The 18,578-nt window shown below is 37.2% G+C and overlaps 1 protein-coding gene across 7 annotated transcripts in view; it reads left to right on the top strand.

The window, feature by feature from the left end:
- BIRC6 (baculoviral IAP repeat containing 6) overlaps positions 1–18,578 on the top strand; it is a 183,831-nt gene that overhangs the window by 83,705 nt on the left and 81,548 nt on the right. For all 7 annotated transcript variants that reach the window (XM_082047541.1, XM_082047537.1, XM_082047538.1 and 4 more), the window contains 9 exons: positions 5,544–5,677; positions 6,692–6,819; positions 8,796–9,358; positions 12,317–12,492; positions 13,046–13,142; positions 13,323–13,517; positions 15,003–15,203; positions 15,834–16,113; positions 18,219–18,475. In XM_082047541.1, the coding sequence (XP_081903667.1) occupies positions 5,544–5,677; positions 6,692–6,819; positions 8,796–9,358; positions 12,317–12,492; positions 13,046–13,142; positions 13,323–13,517; positions 15,003–15,203; positions 15,834–16,113; positions 18,219–18,475 (2,031 nt within the window). The remainder of the gene's footprint in view (positions 1–5,543; positions 5,678–6,691; positions 6,820–8,795; positions 9,359–12,316; positions 12,493–13,045; positions 13,143–13,322; positions 13,518–15,002; positions 15,204–15,833; positions 16,114–18,218; positions 18,476–18,578) is intronic.

Here is an 18,578-nt window from a genome sequence, read left to right as displayed (position 1 = left end):
TTGAGAATAGAACATGGCTGGATTTGTAGGATAAGAGTGTGTGCAGTTAACAGCCACGTGTATTTTCACCGCTCCAATTTGTAACTGTAGACTAGCAATTTCCAAAAATTATGCTGTATGTATTGCTGAGCTGATATGTGAATCTTTTCCAAGTGGTATGAGGCTCAATATTTGTGCTCTGATGCTGACAGACAGGCAGCTGGGTGTTTGTGGGAGTTTCTTAGGCAGCTGCCAGAGATCAGTAAGTGAGGATGTGAATGAAAAGCTGCTCAGAAGCAACTGCTCCAGCTCATTGCAGGTGTACTTCAGCATTCAAATGTGGTTGTGGATTTTTGTGTATATAGGGTTGTGAGCCCAAGGTTGGGGTTGGGTTTGAAAGGGCTGGAGGTGCAAGCTTGCTGGAGGGCAAAGAGTTGAAGATGTGTCCTTTTATACATGTGTGTGGACTAACACAGATACATATCACTTAGCTGCCCCTTTTCCCGTACTGACTGATAGAACCAGGAGCTAAATAAGGTTAAGCCCCCATGAGATGACTTCTGTGTCAGGATTCCTCAGCAGCTAATAATTCACGATAATATTCCGTCTCCTTGGCACCAATTTTTCACATTTAAGAAGTGAAATAATCTCTGTTTAATCCTTGACAACTGATGGTGGGATCCATCAGACCACTTCTCCAATCAATAAATTTGGTTTCTTTGTGCTTTGGTTCAGAACTGGAATTAATAAAGATCTCAATAAGCCATTGTAGACAGTGTCTCAGAGGAGTTCTGGAAAGCATGATCTCGAAACTTATAAGCTTGTGAGAAGAGATCATTTTTGTTGTTGTTTGGGTGTTTTTATTTGTGTGTGTTTGGTTGGTTGGTTTGGTTTGGTTTGGTTTTAAATATATACAGCCAGTAGAGAGCAAACTATTTAAAGACAAGTTGTTCCCGAGTCTGGCTTTCTTAGGAGTCAAATTTCTCTTTTATCCTCTTTAATTCTGTAATGTTTTAAGCTATGAAATGCAGATGGTTCACACATCTTTTTTGACAGGTTATGGTTAGGGGTTTTGTGGGATTTTTTTTTTGTTTGTTTTGGGTTTTGTTTGTTTGTTTTCCTTTTTCACCACTAAGATGTCAATTATAGCTTATTGGAAATAATTTACGTTGGTCTTGCTAGATGTGTGTCATTATAAAATGAGGTTCTTTCCCCTTTTAATACCCAGAATACAATAAAGCCCCAAAATGTGTTCGTTTGGAGGATGTCTTTACTGATGAAATAAAACACTACCAAAAATATTTTATTCAGGTGATTTCAGGTGTAATAAACCTCTTCGTAGAATCATAGAATCACAGAATGGTTTGCGTTGGAAGGGACCATAAACATCACCTAGTTCCAACCCCCTGCCATGGGCAAGGACACCGTCCACTAGATCAGGCTGCTCAAAGCCCCATCCAGTGGGACCTTGGACTTTGCTGGGGTAGGGAATCCACAGCTTCTCTAAGCAACTTGTTCCAGTGCCTCACCACCCTCATGGTGAAGAATTTCTTCCTTATATCTAATCTAAATATGCCCTCTTATAGTTAAAAGCCTGTGTCCTATCCTTACATGACCTTCAGATTCAATAAGCCTTTTGAATAAGCAAGAAGGCACATCTTCTTGACAGAATCCTTATTAGATAATCATATTTGCTGCTTCAGAAACTGAAGATGATTCACTAAACTCTTTGCAGGTGGACATTTTAGCACTGAGAAAATCCCACTATCACTGTTTTTGTAAACCATTGGATCTCAGCCTTCTCAGATAACCTCCTTAAGTTTGCTTTATTTAGTTGAAATTAATTATTGCCATTTGATATATACATTCACATTCAGCCATTCTGTTTTTCAAGGAAGGAAAGGAAAAAGGAAGGGAAAGGAGAAACGAAAGGGGGGGAGATTAAAAAAAAAATAGAGCAATGCTTTTTCATATTCTTCCATCCATTCTATATAAGAGTCTTTCCTTATTTGCATTTTATGGAAAGTGTCTTTGAACCCACTTCTGAACTATTGTACTCTGAAGATTACAATTTTGGTCACCATTTCTTCAAGAGATGAAGAAGAAGATCTTGGCATAAGAAATGAAGTGGTTCTAGAGATCTCATCCTAATGTTAATTTCAAAGCTATTTCTTAGTTATTTTTCCAAAACCTCAGATCTCTCCAGTAGCAATCGAGGCTTTTCAGTTGTTGTGGGGTTTTGTTTGTTTGTTCCTTACCTGAGTATAGGGCAGATTCTTGTTGAAACAGTCCTGTGTTGGGATTTAGGAGCAACTGCTGTCTAGGGCACATCAGCTGATGGTTAGAAAATCTTATTTCGTTATCCCATTATGTGCTGATAAATGTCTTCAGAATGAGAGCCCAGTCTGTCTAACTTCTGTGCTTCAGAAACCTGAGGAGTGCAAGATATTCTTCAGGGACAAACCCAATACCCTTTTCAGAACAAGTACATTATTTTTTTACAAGATCTGGGGACAAATTTTTCAAGGATAGTGTTTAAGATCAGTATTGGATGGGTGACATCTAGAACCATTTAGTGCCAGGAAGGTTGGTAGAAGCAAATCTACAGTGGCAAGGAAAAAATTCTCAGAGCTACAGTTGCTCTGAAGTAAACAGCTGGCATCTGTCGAAGTGTTCTCATAATGCAATTACTCATCTGGTCCTTTAGCAAGAACTATTCATGTTTTCCTCACATGCCCTTTTGCTTATCTGTTATTGTTGTCAGCAGAAATACTGTTTGAAAGCATTGTTTTGAGCATAAACACTACCTGACAGAGCAGATAATATAGATGCATCGTGAGATCTGAGTTAGAATGTCAAACAAAACATAGCAGATCACAAATATAATGTATAAAAAAAAGTCATTTTTTTATTTTGTTGTGATATTTTCAGCTGTTAAATAGAAAATATAATAATAAAATAACATAGGAAGTATTGAAGATGTATTTATTCAGTTATGGCATCAACTCTGCCGTGAAACAGTAGAAAAACTATGGAGCTTTCTGATCCTTGAAGGAAATTGGTTGAGAGTTAGCATACGGACTTGGCTACTGCTTGTCAGGAGGAGATGTGCTGGGATTGTCAATTCTGGGGAAGTTCGGACATAATATTTGCTTGTTTTCAGATGTAAAGTCTTCACAAATAGCCAGATTTAATTAAGTAGTTATAATACAGACCTAACAAGTAAAGGTGAACACAACAGGAAAAATTTGGAGTTTTAAAAATAATGTTACCTTCAAAGAAAGGAACACCATGTGAATGAATTAAACGACTTGAAGCTACACCCCAAATGTGACCTCTTCTGAAGAAGGCAAGCATAAATATTCTGAAAGCTGTAGTTTCGATACGGAGTCTTTTAGTTTGTTCTCTTTTTTAAAAAAGAACATTGAATAGCAGTGTTGCTTGTCACACTGACCATTATAGGTGATTTGAGGTCTCTCAAGAAAATGAAATACCTTCTGTCTGTGAAGGTACCATTCTGTGAAGGAAAGCACAAAAGTACGTCCCTTTTTGAAATAAAAATATAAATATTTTCCATGCTTTGTGCACTTACTTTAAAACTAATTTGAATACTCAGTACTTTAGCACAAACTCAAATGTCATATAGCACAAAACTGAAGTCATACACAAAGCTGGAATGATGCAGTTACACTGAAACAATGAAAAGTTACAGAAAACTGTGAGAAATGGTATAACCAAATTCAGATTAACTTCTCATTTTGATTAGTTATGTCAGCTGCAGTTGAATGTGATTTTATTCATAGTGATTTGAAATTTCAAAATAATTTATAAGTGGAACTTATCTAAAAAAAAACCCCATAAAAGGCAGTAATAAAACAGGTCAAGTATACATGCAAGAGCTACAAGCTCAGCAAGCTGGTGTTCTTTGTGACCTGAGTGTCTTTTTAATTTTTAATTTGTATCATGATATACACAAAAACACCACCCAGAAGCAACCAGTGTAAAAATACCTCACCAACAACCTACATACCTAGTTTTCTTAGAGGGAAAATCAGTGTATTGTGTGTTTTACTTAAGAAAATGTTCAGGAATGCAGATTCAGAGGGGAAAAATAAACTTGATGTGTTCACTCAGGCTGGTGTTTCCAAGGCACATCCTGCAATGGAGGCTTCTCTGTTCTTCTGAAATGTTCAGTTTTTCTTTCAGAGAACCTGTGAAATTCTGTGGTTACTTTTTGCAGACTTGTCCCCCGCCTAGACAAGAGCTAGCTTTTCATCTTGTGCACTGTCAAATGTAAGCAAGAACAGGCTTATTGTCTGCAATACAAAGGAACTGGAATGCTGTGGGAAGCTTTCTTGCTTTTATTCAACTCCAGCTATTGCTGTGCCATCAGTCATAGCCAACAGGCTTGTTCCACTGCTAATGTTGATAAAACAATGCAAAATGTTTTTTTATAGCTGTACAAGAAATACTTTCCCAGTTAGTTTTCTGCATTCATCTAAAACAAGAAGTCTATTTATAGGTTGAGAATAAAATGGCATTTGATAAGGGGAAAACTTACTATGAATTATCTTCTCTGTTCATCTTCTCATAAGGATTTCTTCTCATAGCAAGTGTCTTTCCAATGCTATTTTTATTTCATTGCTCTGGAAGCATTTCAACTGAGATGGGAGCAGTCAGGGTTTAATTCTGTTTTTGACGGAGATGTTTCCCTCCTGGTTGGGATCTTTAGCTTAAGGAAATGATTGTGAATGAAGGCTCTGATAAACAGAATGGGTAGTAAGTAGTTCTTTTATCAACCTCCCTAACTAAGAATCTGACATTGGAATGCGAAGGGATGCCAGCTGGGCTCTTGTACCAGAGCATCATTTCCTCTCAATTTTAATCTTTTTTTATATGATGAGATATACTGAAGAGGCGATCTCTCTCAGACTGTAATAACATGTAATTTCATTTAGATACATGTAATATTGTAAGAATGCCTATTTTTGTTCAATATTGTGAATTGATTCTATATACCACTGCTGAATTTGTAAGATATCCCAGGTAATAAAGCTCATTTGTTTGATCATTAAGGGGAGTATTTTAATTCTAATTCTGGTCCTCAGAGTTCTTATCTGTTAATCTACCTACAGTTTCAGTCAATGATGAGAAATCTCTGAATGTGCCAAGAACAAAAATATCTTGTTTACAGGATAATAGAAATGTAATCTCTGTCTGACAAACTAACAAATGCACTTAAACCTTATTAAAGTGTTGGACTAGCAAAGAGGAACAAATCAAAACGTCTGTATATATTGCTTCTACAAAAGGAAGCTCTGCTTTCAGGAATAGTGCCTTAGCAAGCTTGGAACACTGATGGAAAAGTTTTGGGGAGTTTTATCTGTACTTAGTGGAAAACGCACACTCAAAATTGTAGTCCTGAGTAAGCAGCTTTCAGTAACTGATTTTGCAGAGAATATTTACACAGCATGGAATAAGTATAAGGGATATGCAGTATAAATGTTTGATTTACACTTAATGCTTACAGTTACAGACTTAATTCTCATGTCTTTATTTTTAAGCTGGTCCAAGCAGTGCCATTGGAGCTCAGGAAAGTACTGCCCAATTGTTGGTGTCAGATCCAAACCTCATTCATGTGTTAGTGAAATTTCTTTCTGGCACTAATCCTCATGGAACAAGTCAACACAGCCCACAGGTAACTAGCAATTGAGAGAAAAACTCTTCATAATAGGATTTCAGTACAATTGACATAAAGATGTGTTATTCATAATGTGTTATATCTTTGGCTTCTTTCTTTTTTTTGGTTATAGTCTTGGTTGGTTCTGATGAGCAACCATGGGGGAGTTCATGTTGGTGATACACTCTTAGTGATCTTACTTTTTTACAACTATCTGAAGACTTGCCACAGGGAGAAGATGCTCTGCGATATGTCAGTGAATATGTTCCATGTTAGGATTTCTTAGCTGCACACATGAAAAAAGTAACAGAGTTCAGTTTGTTTTCTGGAGTCTTGTTAGGTTGGGATCAAAGTGCCAATGAAGATTAAGTTTAAATAACTAATAATTCCAGAATTTAAAATTATGGTTTTCTTTTCTGCCAGTTTTCTAAATTCATATAGTGTTTACTGTTTCTCCTCATTTCAACCAATGATTTTTTTGCTTTTTGCAGTCCTTGAAAAACCTCTGAATAGTGACAAAAAACCCCACCAAGTTAACTTGATTGGCTGTAATATTTCACAGGAGTCTCAGAAACACTTAGTTTAGGAGACAGAAAATACCTGATATTTCTAGTGTTTTCCAGAAAATTTTCCAGAAAATACATAGTCTTTCCCAGAACTTAAACATTGTGCAGTGCTATTAATTTAAGACACTTGTAGTAGATGTGTGGTTTCTGAAAAAACATGCAGATTAGCACAGAAATGTGTTTTGTGAAGCGTAGTTTGTGTTGCTGAAAAGGTAGTCTCAAGCTACAAAAAGAGTCTTAGGTAAATAATGGAATCATTTGCTTTTTAGTCGTGGTTAGTGATAGAAAACCACATAGTATAATTGCTATGGAATAGTTCTCTTCTGAAAACATTGTAAATTTTTTCACAAAGCAAGTTAAGCTACATAATACATTTCTGTTCTTAGAAAATATTTTTGTTAGATATAGCTTAACATTCTTGAAGACATTTCAGTTGTATGTAATACTAAAATGCCTTTCCCTGTAGGTTGGGCCAACGGCGACGCAAGCTATGCAAGAATTTCTTACTCGATTACAAGTGCACCTTTCTTCAACTTGTCCTCAGATGTTCAGTGAATTTTTATTGAAATTAATACATATACTTTCAACAGAAAGGTACATCTTAACTATTTTTTTCCTTTCATGCCCTCTTTCTCTTTAAAATCTGTGTTGACTATGAATCACAATGGACATGTGTATATCCCACCTAGTGGTGCTGTCAGGTTATAGACGGATGAGGTCTTTGCTCTTGCTGCAGCACTATCAGCAGGATCTGGGTTCTTCTGGCACGTGGAACAGTGTGACTGGTTTCCACACACAGCGGTCTGTGTGTGAGGGACAGTGAACAGAAGCACTAAACAGTTGGTTGGGCTGCCCCACTCTCCTTCTGGGGCCTGTTAATGTCTTGTTTCCCCACTAGTGTAGAGAAGAAATGCTGCTGGCCGGGGAAAGAGAAGAGCTTATGGCTTGTCTTTTACAGCTCTGCTCCCTCAAGGCTGTGTCGATGGGCTCAAGATTGTGCAGTACACCAGTGCAGTACACCAGTACACCAGAAATGTGGCGGTTTTTGGTCTGAAGTACACAGTATCACAGAATCATTTTGGTTGGAAAAGACCTTTAAGATAATCAAGTCTAACAACCTAACGCCGTCAAGCCCACCTCTAAACCATGTCCCTAAAAACCTGATCCAAGTGTCTTTTAAACATCTCCATGGAATCAGCATTTATTTCTAGTATTGATATTCTGCTCATCCCCAGGCAAAGGTTTCATATAATTAGGGATGAGCTTCCTCAGTTTCTGGCTTCCCAGTAGGTGGCACTTTAGTGTTATCTATTCTTTAATCATACAAAAACCAGTTTTGGCCTTCTTGAAGAGATTTTTTATCTTAGTAACTTAAATTGGATGGGTGGTGTTTAGCATGTTTCCTTGATGATCAATCGCTTATACAAGAAATGCCATAATACAATAAAATCATTATTTCACAGTGAATCTTGGAATGCATGTCTGCATGCCGTAATTTGTTTCAAATAAGCTGAGGACACCACTGAAAGAATAGGTTTTTAAATGTGTTTGATTTTATTTTTGGACACAAACCGAAGGTGGGACTGAAATGTCGTACAATGGGAGCAAAGCACCAGATTTAGATGGTTATTTCTAAAACCTAAGGTAATTATTAAAGTATACCAGGTCTGGTATAAGCATAAGACTGATTGTGAGGAAGAGCAGTATTTTACTGTTGTAACTAATTAAATGCTAAATATTTTCTTCAGGGCTCTTTCTCTAAACTGTTTTGTTCTTTATTTAATTTTAAAAGTTATAGTAAGATTAGTCAATGTCAAAAGATGAATATATCAAAAATTAGTAACTAACACTTCAAGAATTAGCACCATTTTTATTTTAAATATACTGATTCAAAAGGTTCATTTTTGTAGTCCACCAGTATATGTGTAAAAGCACTTGGAAAAACTTGTCCTTAAAAGAGATCCTTCAAGCAATTGAAGGTTGCAAGCACCAAACTGTAATGGTTTGAGTACCTTCTCATGGTCTTATGTATAGTTACTATTTAGATAGTTAAAACCTGACCGTTCTTCTTTCTACTTTAGGAGGGGAAAAGAAAAGCAAACAAAACCCAAAACGCACTATGGAAAGAAAAGTGTTTTAATGATATCCTGTTAGAAAACAAATTATCTTAATGATATTAAGTATTAGATGACTTCTTCCCATGAAATTTTTCTGCAAACATACAAAACCTTTCGCCCACAACAAAACAGGACTATGTTCTAAACCTATACCTACAAAATTAACTGGATGATTAAAAACAATTATGGATCCTAGACTTTTTCAAACAAAACTTTAATCCTTAGTGGTACTAAGAAAGTGATAGGATGAGCAGGTTCTACAGGCTCTGTAATGACCAGTATATTAAGGAGTTATGAATGTTTGTCCCATGTGAAACATCAGATTGTGCTTCAACATGGATTTCTGAAAATGGCTGGATCAAGGAAAAAAAAAACAACTAAAGAACAAAATACCCACAACAAAACAAACAAGCAAACCTGTTTAACTTTTTAATATATTTTTTTTTCTTTCAGGGGTGCTTTCCAGACGGGCCAGGGACCCTTAGATGCTCAAGTGAAACTCTTGGAATTTACCTTGGAACAGAATTTCGAAGTTGTATCAGTTAGCACTATTTCTGCAGTAATTGAGTCTATAACGTTCCTTGTGCATCATTACATTACATGTTCGGACAAAGTGATGTCTCGCAGTGGCTCAGACAGCTCTGTGGGCGCTCGAGCCTGTTTTGGAGGGCTTTTTGCCAATATTATCCGTCCAGGTGATGCCAAAGCAGTTTGTGGAGAAATGACAAGGGATCAACTTATGTTTGATTTGTTAAAGCTGGTCAACATTTTAGTTCAGCTGCCACTTTCCAGTAACCGAGAATATAGTGCCCGTGTTCCAGTAGCCAGCAGTACTACAGACAGTGTGTCTGATGAAGAAAAGGTTTCAGGAGGCAAAGATGGCAATGGAAGCAACCCTAATACTCAGGGATCAACTGCATATGTGGCAGACTTGGTGTTGGCCAACCAACAAATTATGAGCCAGATTTTGTCTGCACTTGGCCAATGTAACAGCAGTGCTATGGCAACAATTATTGGTAGGTATTTTGTAAATAAAACAGAAGATCTTTTGGGGTGGTAAAACACTTAATATTTCTACCAACTCATAAATTGGGTGTATACATGAAAGAATGTGTCACAGCAATGACAGGACAAAAGAGACTGATGAGAAGTGAAAGGAGGGACAAGTATGCGAGGGGGAAAAAAAACCCAACAAACTACCATGGGGTGGGAGACAGTGATTAGAACCAAACAGGGAATGCATTTGGCATTTGAATTTGCTGAATCTCAGAATGGTCAATGTTGAAAGGGGCCTCTGCAGATTCTCTAGACCAACCTCCCTGCACAAAGCAGGGTCACCTGGCAGTTGCCTCAGAGGGCAGGTTGCTCAGTACCTTGTCTATTTGGGGTTTTAATTCCCCAAAAGTGGAAATTCCACAACTGCTCTGGGCAGCCTCTTACAGTGTTCAATCATTCTTGAAGTAGAAAAGCTTTTTCTTATGTTTAAATGGGATTTCTTCCTGTATTTCACTCTGTGCCCGTGGCCATGCCTCTATATGCATGCATTAGAATCAGTGTTCAGTTTCTAGTATAGATATGGTACCTCAATCATTCTCTGTGTATTGCATTATTTTCCTTCTTTTTCACTCATTACTGAGAAATGACAAATTACAATTGTGGCCCTTGCATAGAATACAGAAACTTTACTATTCCTTTGTTTTACCAGAAATCTCATTAACATTGGTTCCAGGTCATGTATTTGTGGGTGGGATCTTCCTGTATGAACAAGTGAGGAAGCTGATGAAACTTTGAACTGCAAAGTTGCTGTTTGTCAGACATGTACCTAAGGTGCATTTTCTCAGAGAGGTTCTCTTTGTGACTTGCTCATGAGCTGTATGGTAGTAGAGAATTTATTAGCACAAGCTAAACCACTGACTGAAATACCATGAATGTTACTGTATGTGCAAGACTGGGAAAACATTTCTCAGGAGGACAGGCAAAGAGCTTACACTCCATTTCAGGCATAATAGTTGTAAAATTTTGTTATTTTACAGTGTTTCCCGTGTTTTGAAGAAAGTACCTGTGACCTTTTCTGTGCTAGTCTCTTTTAAGCAGATGTGAAACTGTTAACCAATGCTATTATCAGAAACAGTATATATGAGAGCATGTTAATGTTAGACCAGTGCTTCATTTTGGCCTAAAAGCAATTGAGAAAAAAGTAGTAACCTCCAGTAGTCAGGAGGCAGGATTTGACAAGCCTGGGTTATGCTGTTGGAACCTTCCCGAAATTAATCCCAGAACGTCTTCTCGTTTACACTGGGTACTTGGTATCATATTGCAAATACGCTATGAACACTGAAATTAGTTTGTTCTTGTAGTGATGGTTTGTGTTCAGTATGCGTTTCTTTGGGGTGAAATTGAAAAATTCTTCTCCTCGACTTTAATGTCTTTCTAAACCACTGATTTCTGTCCAGCAATTGTTTTGCATTTTAAAAAAGGCAGTTTGGAAAGATAATATTGTTTCAAAATGGTTTTCATTGAATTCAGGATACTGGGCCAGCTGATCCCTTCAGTGGATTGTTCCTACCAAGATCTTTTAATATAGGTTATTGAAACTAATTTGTATGTTTATTTTGGGAAGATGTAATGCAGTTATTTGTGGTTTTAGTTCCTTCATGAAGAACTGTATTAAGCTCTCTCCAGACAGCATCTATGAACAAACATTTCTCCAAGGCTGCAGCCAGGGTTATATATGATCCAAAAATCAGTTATCAGCACATAGTCATATAGTAGTAAACACGTAACAGCTAGTGCAGCATGCTGGCTACCCAGGGAAGATAAACAAGAAGGTGACTGCAGATGTGTGCTGATAGGTAGTGGCTCTGCTGTCAAAATTTATGCTAATAATGTTAATTTACTGCACCTGGCAAGCCAGCTGCTCAGGAACCAAGATGGCCTTGAGTAATTCACTTGTCACATAAAGTTAAAACATATGTTGAGTTTTCTTTTATGACCACTTTGTCTATTTATTTCATTAGGTTTTTATGCTTTGTCATTGATGGACTATGAAAATTACAAAAGTAACAGTATTCCCCTTCTATCTTACCTTCTCCTTGTCCCAGAGTCTTCACAGCAAACCAACCTTAGTTGGCTTTGGCTCCATTATTCATTTCATTCAACTTTTTTAGACCATGCAGAGACTGAGTCTTAAGACTTTTCTTTGTCTCCATGCATCCAGTGCTTATCAATATTTTCTTTCTTGATAGCTTGAGGGTGTTTTAAGTCCTACAGCTGTCAGTTCTCTTGATGGAATGTTTCTCTAAGGCGTATTCCAAAGATCACTTGAACATGTTATTTTTTATTATTATTATTTGTTAGTATAACTCCAGTTTCTCTAATGGAATGGGATTATTCCATCTATACCTCGCATTCAAATCTAAAACCACTTTTAGAAGCTTTTCCAGATAGATATATTTTTTAAGACAGTTGTATTTATGGAGGTAATCTCTTCCTTGGGAAGACTATACTTTTGCTTTTCATCCTCAGTTTCAGCAATGTGTAATCAATATTGCTGAATATTGATATTCAGTAAATTCTCATGAATAAATCCTGAGCTGTAACTTCTATTATTATCTGAAAAAAAAAGTTAAATACTTTTTGGTTGCTTCTGGCTAGGAGTGATTCCAATCCTTGTTGTTCTTATTCTGTTTCCTTCACTAATTACAGTCATTTGTGTGGTCTTATCTAAAATTGAACTTAAATTCCCTGACTTCCTGGGTCAAGTCTACCTATCTATACTGTAAATAAGGTAACATGTACCTTGGACCACTAACAGTAATTTAATATGATCCTGAAAAATGGCCTATTTGTAGTTTGTAAAATCCATGTGAACATTTAACTGAAAATAAATTTAAATATCCCTGAGTTCTCTTATGTGCTGTAATGGGGTTTAGGTCTCAGCTTCTGACCTTTGAACTATTTCTGTTTTCACTAAGGTGCAAGTGGCTTACATCTCACTAAACATGAAAACTTCCATGGTGGCTTAGATGCAATATCAGTTGGAGACGGGTTGTTCACTATCCTGACAACACTTAGTAAAAAAGCAACAACAGTGCAAGTGATGCTTCAGCCAATTCTTACCTACATGGCCTGTGGGTATATGGGAAGACAGGTAAGTTCCCTTAGGTCTGTTGTGCTGCAAGGGAAATATAGATTAGTTGATACTGTAACCTGTAATACTCTCAGAAAACTGAACTAGTGCTGCATGAAAGAAATGCTAGCATTTTCCCACCCTCACTTTGGTGCTGAAGTTAGGAAGCCTCCCTCTGTTGTCAATGGTAGAGGGAGAGAGGGAGAGTTTCTGTGAGGGTGTTTTGACGTTCCTGTAAATGTTCATGGCTAAAGGTTTGAAGATGGATTGAGTGTTTTATTACGCTGAGGCGGGAAACACATTCATTGTGTTCATACTAATGGATGTTCTAAATACTCAATATTCCAATTTTCCTGCAGCTACTTACCCCTGGTAGTTAAGATCTTTTGCTTACCACAAAGACTTCTACATAGGAGTGAACCATATGGAGCATGATATTGGTCTTTTGTGGTAGAGAGGTCAACTCTGGTGGCATTTCTTCTTTGTGATTTTTGCCTGCTAGAAGAGGAGACCAATGCCTATTTCTGTCATATTAATTTTGCATGAAACTGTTTTTCTTAACTTTGTCTTCTAGGGTTCTCTTGCCACTTGTCAGTTATCTGAGCCACTGCTTTGGTTCATTTTACGAGTGTTGGATACAAGTGAGGCACTGAAGGCTTTCCATGATATGGGTAAGAATGTCTCTAGCTGCATCATGTGAAAGGTTTATTATAGATTATTTTTTTGCACTTAAAGAAGGAATACAGATATGTGTCTGGAGGAGCAAATTTACTGAATAGGCCTTTGCTGCTTAGAATCTATGACATGCTTCTAACAGCGGTGTTTTTTCCCCCGGCCTGTATTATACACAGGTGGCGTTCAGCTTATTTGTAACAACATGGTAACGAGCACAAGAGCTATTGTTAACACAGCAAGAAGCATGGTTTCAACTATTATGAAATTTCTTGATTCTGGTCCCACCAAAGCAACAGACAGCAGTTTAAAAGCTAGAGTGCTAGCTTCTGAGCCTGATAATGCAGAAGGAATTCACAATTTTGCACCTTTGGGTAAGTAATACTTTCTCTTATATTAATATGTACTGGTCATTTGAATCTTTATCAAGTTCTTAAACAAAATACTGTGATAGCATCAAATGTTTCAATACTATTAAATCTTCTAAACAGAGGGGTTGCTGGTGCTTCAAGAAGATGTTGGGGGAGGAGTTTAGGTCCTCCTCCACAGGTAATAAGACCTGATGTGGGTACAGGAAAGAAGGAAAAGAAGTGATCTGTATTTGATGTTCTCATGCATCGAGGTGGGCCCCTTCTTCCTCCCCTTGGTCAGGGGATACCCCGTTCCAGCCCACCATCTGCCACAGACACACTGAGACTTGCTCACTTCACTTAAAGCACATCAGATTCAGTGGAGCTGGAACAGAAGCACAGCAAAGCTGGATGATAGAGAACGAGCCTGAGCCAGGTCAAACAGAGCAGCAGAATCTGGAGAAGGACTGATATTGCTACTTCTGCTCTCACATCTGCACTTTTGCCAGAATTGCAATGTTGTTTTGGTATCAATACCATGGCTGCTAGTTAACTGAAATGCATATGTTTTAAGATGTAAATGTGCTGTAATATCTTGCACAGGCTCCTTTTTGCTATTGATATCTTAATGTTTTCTGTTGTTTCCCACTAAACTAGCATAGCCTGTGAATGTATTCATACAGTGTCTCACTATCAAGAGGAGAGAAAGAAAGGATTGTTTTTAAAATTTCTTGAAAAATTATTGGGCAAGAAAGAAATCCATTCATTCCTGTCATTCACATTTATGAGTGTCAAAAATGTTCACAGGAATTTACCTCCAGCTGCTACTAGGCATTCAGTCATGGGGCCAGGCTCAAGCTACTTTAAAGTAAAACACCACAAGCACTGTAGTTTGAACAACACAAATCTGGTCCTGTTGTGCCATACTACTTGCTAAAGAAGACATAGCTTAGATCTTTCTACTCATTTTTAACTCATGGTAAGATTAGAAATATTAGCAGCTGCTGTGGTCAGGGTTTTCTGACTCCAGAGTCCTTTTTCTAAAAAGGTTTTCATGTGCAACAAACCTTTTTAGAGAAAAAGGTTTGCAGGCTTGGGTTATAAAGTCATTTATGTTATCATTGTGATATTTAAACATTTAAAGCCTTCATTATGTTAACTGTGAATTAACTGAGTTCAAGTTCTAGGCATACTGTTCAACCTGCACCTTTTTGATTGGTTTGTTTTGTAATGAACGCTTAATAGAAAGTTTAGGATTTTGGTAGCAAGTGTCCTCTAGCAAATTTTCAAGCATGTGCATACGCATGTTGGTATGTCAGCTGCCTATTGTAAAACAGTCTGAGTAAAAGAAAAATATCTCAGCAGTTGTCGTTATTACTCATGGGATGTTATCATTAAACTAAAACAGGCGAGAAAGGGGCAGGGAGGGGATTGTTTTCCACAGTTCAGGCTGTAAATTAATGTGGGTTTTATTACAAAAAGTTGATGTTACCAGTGCTGTTTTTGAAGGTTCCATCACCTCCAGCAGTCCCACGGCCCAGCCGGCTGAAGTGCTGTTGCAGGCAACTCCTCCCCACAGAAGAGCTCGCTCTGCCGCATGGTCGTACATATTCTTACCCGAGGAAGCTTGGTGCGACCTCACGATTCACCTTCCTGCAGCTGTGCTGCTCAAGGAGATCCACATCCAGCCTCACTTGGCCTCTCTGGCAAGTAAGTAGACTCACTGATATTGATGCTGGTTTGAAAATTTGAAGGGTATTATTTAGAAATGATACGAGGAGTATAATTAGAGGAAATAAAGCTGACAGGCTGTGTGAAGAATGCCTGTAAAGTAAGTTGAAAAGCTTGCTAATTCTGCTTTCCTTGAGAATGGAAAGCCCTGCTTCTGCTTGATTTCTTCTTGCTCAGTACCTGTTTTGTGACATTAACTCTTAATGTGCCAAAAATACTTGTCAAACTTCTCAAAACTTTCCCTACTGAGAATGTGATGTTGGTCAGGAGTCTTCAGGCAAAACAGTTTTGTGTGTTATGAAGCCTGAGATTTTCAGCCCTTATTGTCATAGCCCTGACAGGGAAATGTGGCATTTACACTGGTAGGACTTGTCTTCATCTGAAATCTTTGAAATAAACTGGATACACCATGTAGCAAAATGCTTATGCTTGTCAACATCTACCGTCACACAGGTCAGATACTGCAGCTGCAGTTCCATAGTAGTGTTTGCCTAAGATCATTTCAGTCATCTTGTTCTGTATCTTTAACAGGGATACATGTTTAACACTTAAAATTCAAACCAGTACAAATTTTTAAACGGTATTAAACCTTCTTATCTTACTCTGTAGCTTGCCCTTCATCAGTATCTGTTGAAATAAGCGCAGATGGTGTCAATATGTTACCTTTGTCAACTCCTGTTATCACAAGTGGTCTCACGTATATAAAAATCCAGCTGGTAAAAGCTGAAGTTGCCTCAGCTGTCTGCCTCCGTCTCCATCGTCCCCGGGATGCCAGTACCCTGGGCCTCTCTCAGATCAAACTGTTAGGCCTCACTGCCTTTGGAAACACCTCCTCTGCAACCGTCAATAATCCATTCCTTCCCTCTGAGGATCAGGTCTCTAAAACAAGGTAAGCTGCTGCTGTCAGTGGACAGAGGCATGTTTGTGCTGGTTCATGCTTTTGTCTTCTTTAATGACATTTTCTACTCTGAGTCAGATCTTTCAGTAAGAAACTGTATTCATGAGTACCTGGTTTTCTAGCTGATTTACAGAACCTGTTTCAAGTATCGTGGAAAACTTGTGAAAGAATACAAAGGGTAGGAGAGAATTCAGAGTTGCGTTCTGTGTTTTTAATGGGTAGGCATTTTTCAAAAAAACTGAAGTAGCAATATATTTCTTATCCCTACCAAAGTCAACAGGATTATGTAAGTGTTGGAGCAGGAATAGAAATAGGACAATGGGATGTTTTGTAGAAGTCATATCTAATAGTGCTGTTTGTGAATGTTTGCAAAATAGGAACTGAACGTTTTGATTCTGGTGTATCAGCAAGATTTCTTTTCAAAAGCTTTTATTTGGTTAGGTGGCATCTTGAGTTTACTGATTTTTAAAATAGAAATAAATAAACCCTTGAGCATTTTTAAACAATAAGTGTTAAAGTTCACCAACTTTGACTTGAATGGGTGATTTTCTGAGATTTCCTTATTCTGAATTTTCACTTAGTTAATTGTAAAAAATCATTACTTTGGAATAGTTCATCTTTGACCTGTAATGTTTATAAATTTGAAAAGAGAACATGGGAAATTTTTAAAAGTCTTTCTTCATTTGCTGGGAAAAATTTTGAGAGAGTAATTTAGAGAACTTGAATACTGTCCAGTGTATATTTGATGAAAGCTGCATAACTGAAATTGGTCTTTGATCTTGAATATCAGTGAAGCAAATTTGCATAGCCAAATTATACCGCTGCTATATTTGTACTTTAGAGAAGGTTATCTTAAAGTCACACAAAGATAATCAGTATCTGAAGAAAAAAGGTGAGTGTACATCATGTCTTGGAACGTTTTATTGTGGCTTTCAGCTTAGTTTTATAAGTATCTCAATAAAGTAATAGTAGTAATATATATTCAGCAAACTTGGACATAATTTTTGTTTAGGCATAACAGGGTACTTGCTCTTTCCTAAAATGCCAAATATTTAGGAGTAAATTGTTCCTAAAATAAAAGTGTTAACTTCATTTAAGATCTATATGCAAGTTTGCCTTTTTTTTGTTTGTTTTTTTTTTTTAGCTGTGGGAGATGAGGTTAGCTGTGAAAATAAGTTAACCTGTTTAGAACTTTTCAGTGAAATGGTACTATTTATTTCACATGCAGCTTGGATTGCCATCTTGTTCACAGTGCTTGTTTAAACAGCATTGTAGTATACTTTTTATAAAGTCTAGTTAATATATTTCCAAATTGATTGAATTATAATAGGTTTACTTTTCACAATCTATTAGTAAAAGGAATATGAAACAATATTGTCAAAGAAGTAAGAGAGATGCGTGGGAAATGCAGTGGCTAACACATTTTTAGTTTCTTTAAATAAATGCACACTTTTTCTATGTGCTTTTTAAATCAGGTTCATGAAGGTTCACTGTAATTTAGGGTAAAAGGGTATGACCCAAAAACTTTGTGATGTCAGCGAAGCCGTGCAGGCATATCATTTCAACACAAACCACTATTGCAGAATCTTAACCTTAAATATGAATAAATCTAATGGTGTCTAAGTTAGGCAGTGTGCCGTTTCATGTTTCACATTTACGTTATGGCCAGCTCCTTTTAATGGGGGGAAAAAAAAAAAAAACACCACAAGAAAATGAGCATATCCTCTACCTTCTGTCTATATAAACACCTTCCACACCACCTTCCCCCTAATAGGTTGCCCCAGTGGAAAAAATAGGTATGTGAATAAAGAAATCCTGAGATACTTTAGTAATAAAACTTGTAGGCACTTAACTCCTCCTGTCCACAGACCATGCCTTTCTTATAACCTTAAACCAGTGGTTACAACAGCATTGCTAATGTATATGACATTGTGGTCTTAAATTGATTCAGTTTAATCTGCTTTTCTCAGATGGTATCTGACCATGTCACAACTGTTTTCTGCAGTACTTCCCCTAGAATTTAATACGAGTAGTTATATTACAAATGTAAAATAGGAAAATTATACATTAGCTCATTTTCATGTTTTCTTTTTCAGTATTGGATGGTTAAGATTATTGCACCACTGCCTCACTCACATAAGTGATTTAGAAGGCATGATGGCTAGTGCTGCAGCACCCACTGCTAATCTGTTGCAGACATGTGCTGCTTTACTAATGTCGCCTTACTGTGGTATGCATTCTCCAAACATTGAGGCTGTGCTTGTAAAAATTGGTCTTCAGTCCACCAGAATAGGCCTAAAATTGATTGACATTCTTCTAAGAAACTGTTCAGCATCAGGGAGCGATCCTGCAGGTGAGTGCAATGTTTTTCTTTTTAGTTGTTGCTTAAAAACATTGCTCATATAAATGTACAAATATAGTATATTTACATGTTACTTTCTGATTCTGAATTTGAA

This window comes from Streptopelia decaocto (assembly GCF_964273445.1).
Source record: "Streptopelia decaocto genome assembly, chromosome: 3".
NCBI classification, from domain to species: Eukaryota; Metazoa; Chordata; class Aves; order Columbiformes; family Columbidae; genus Streptopelia; species Streptopelia decaocto.
The sequence above is the reverse complement of the archived record's forward strand: the minus strand, read 5'-3'. Positions and strand labels throughout refer to the sequence as shown.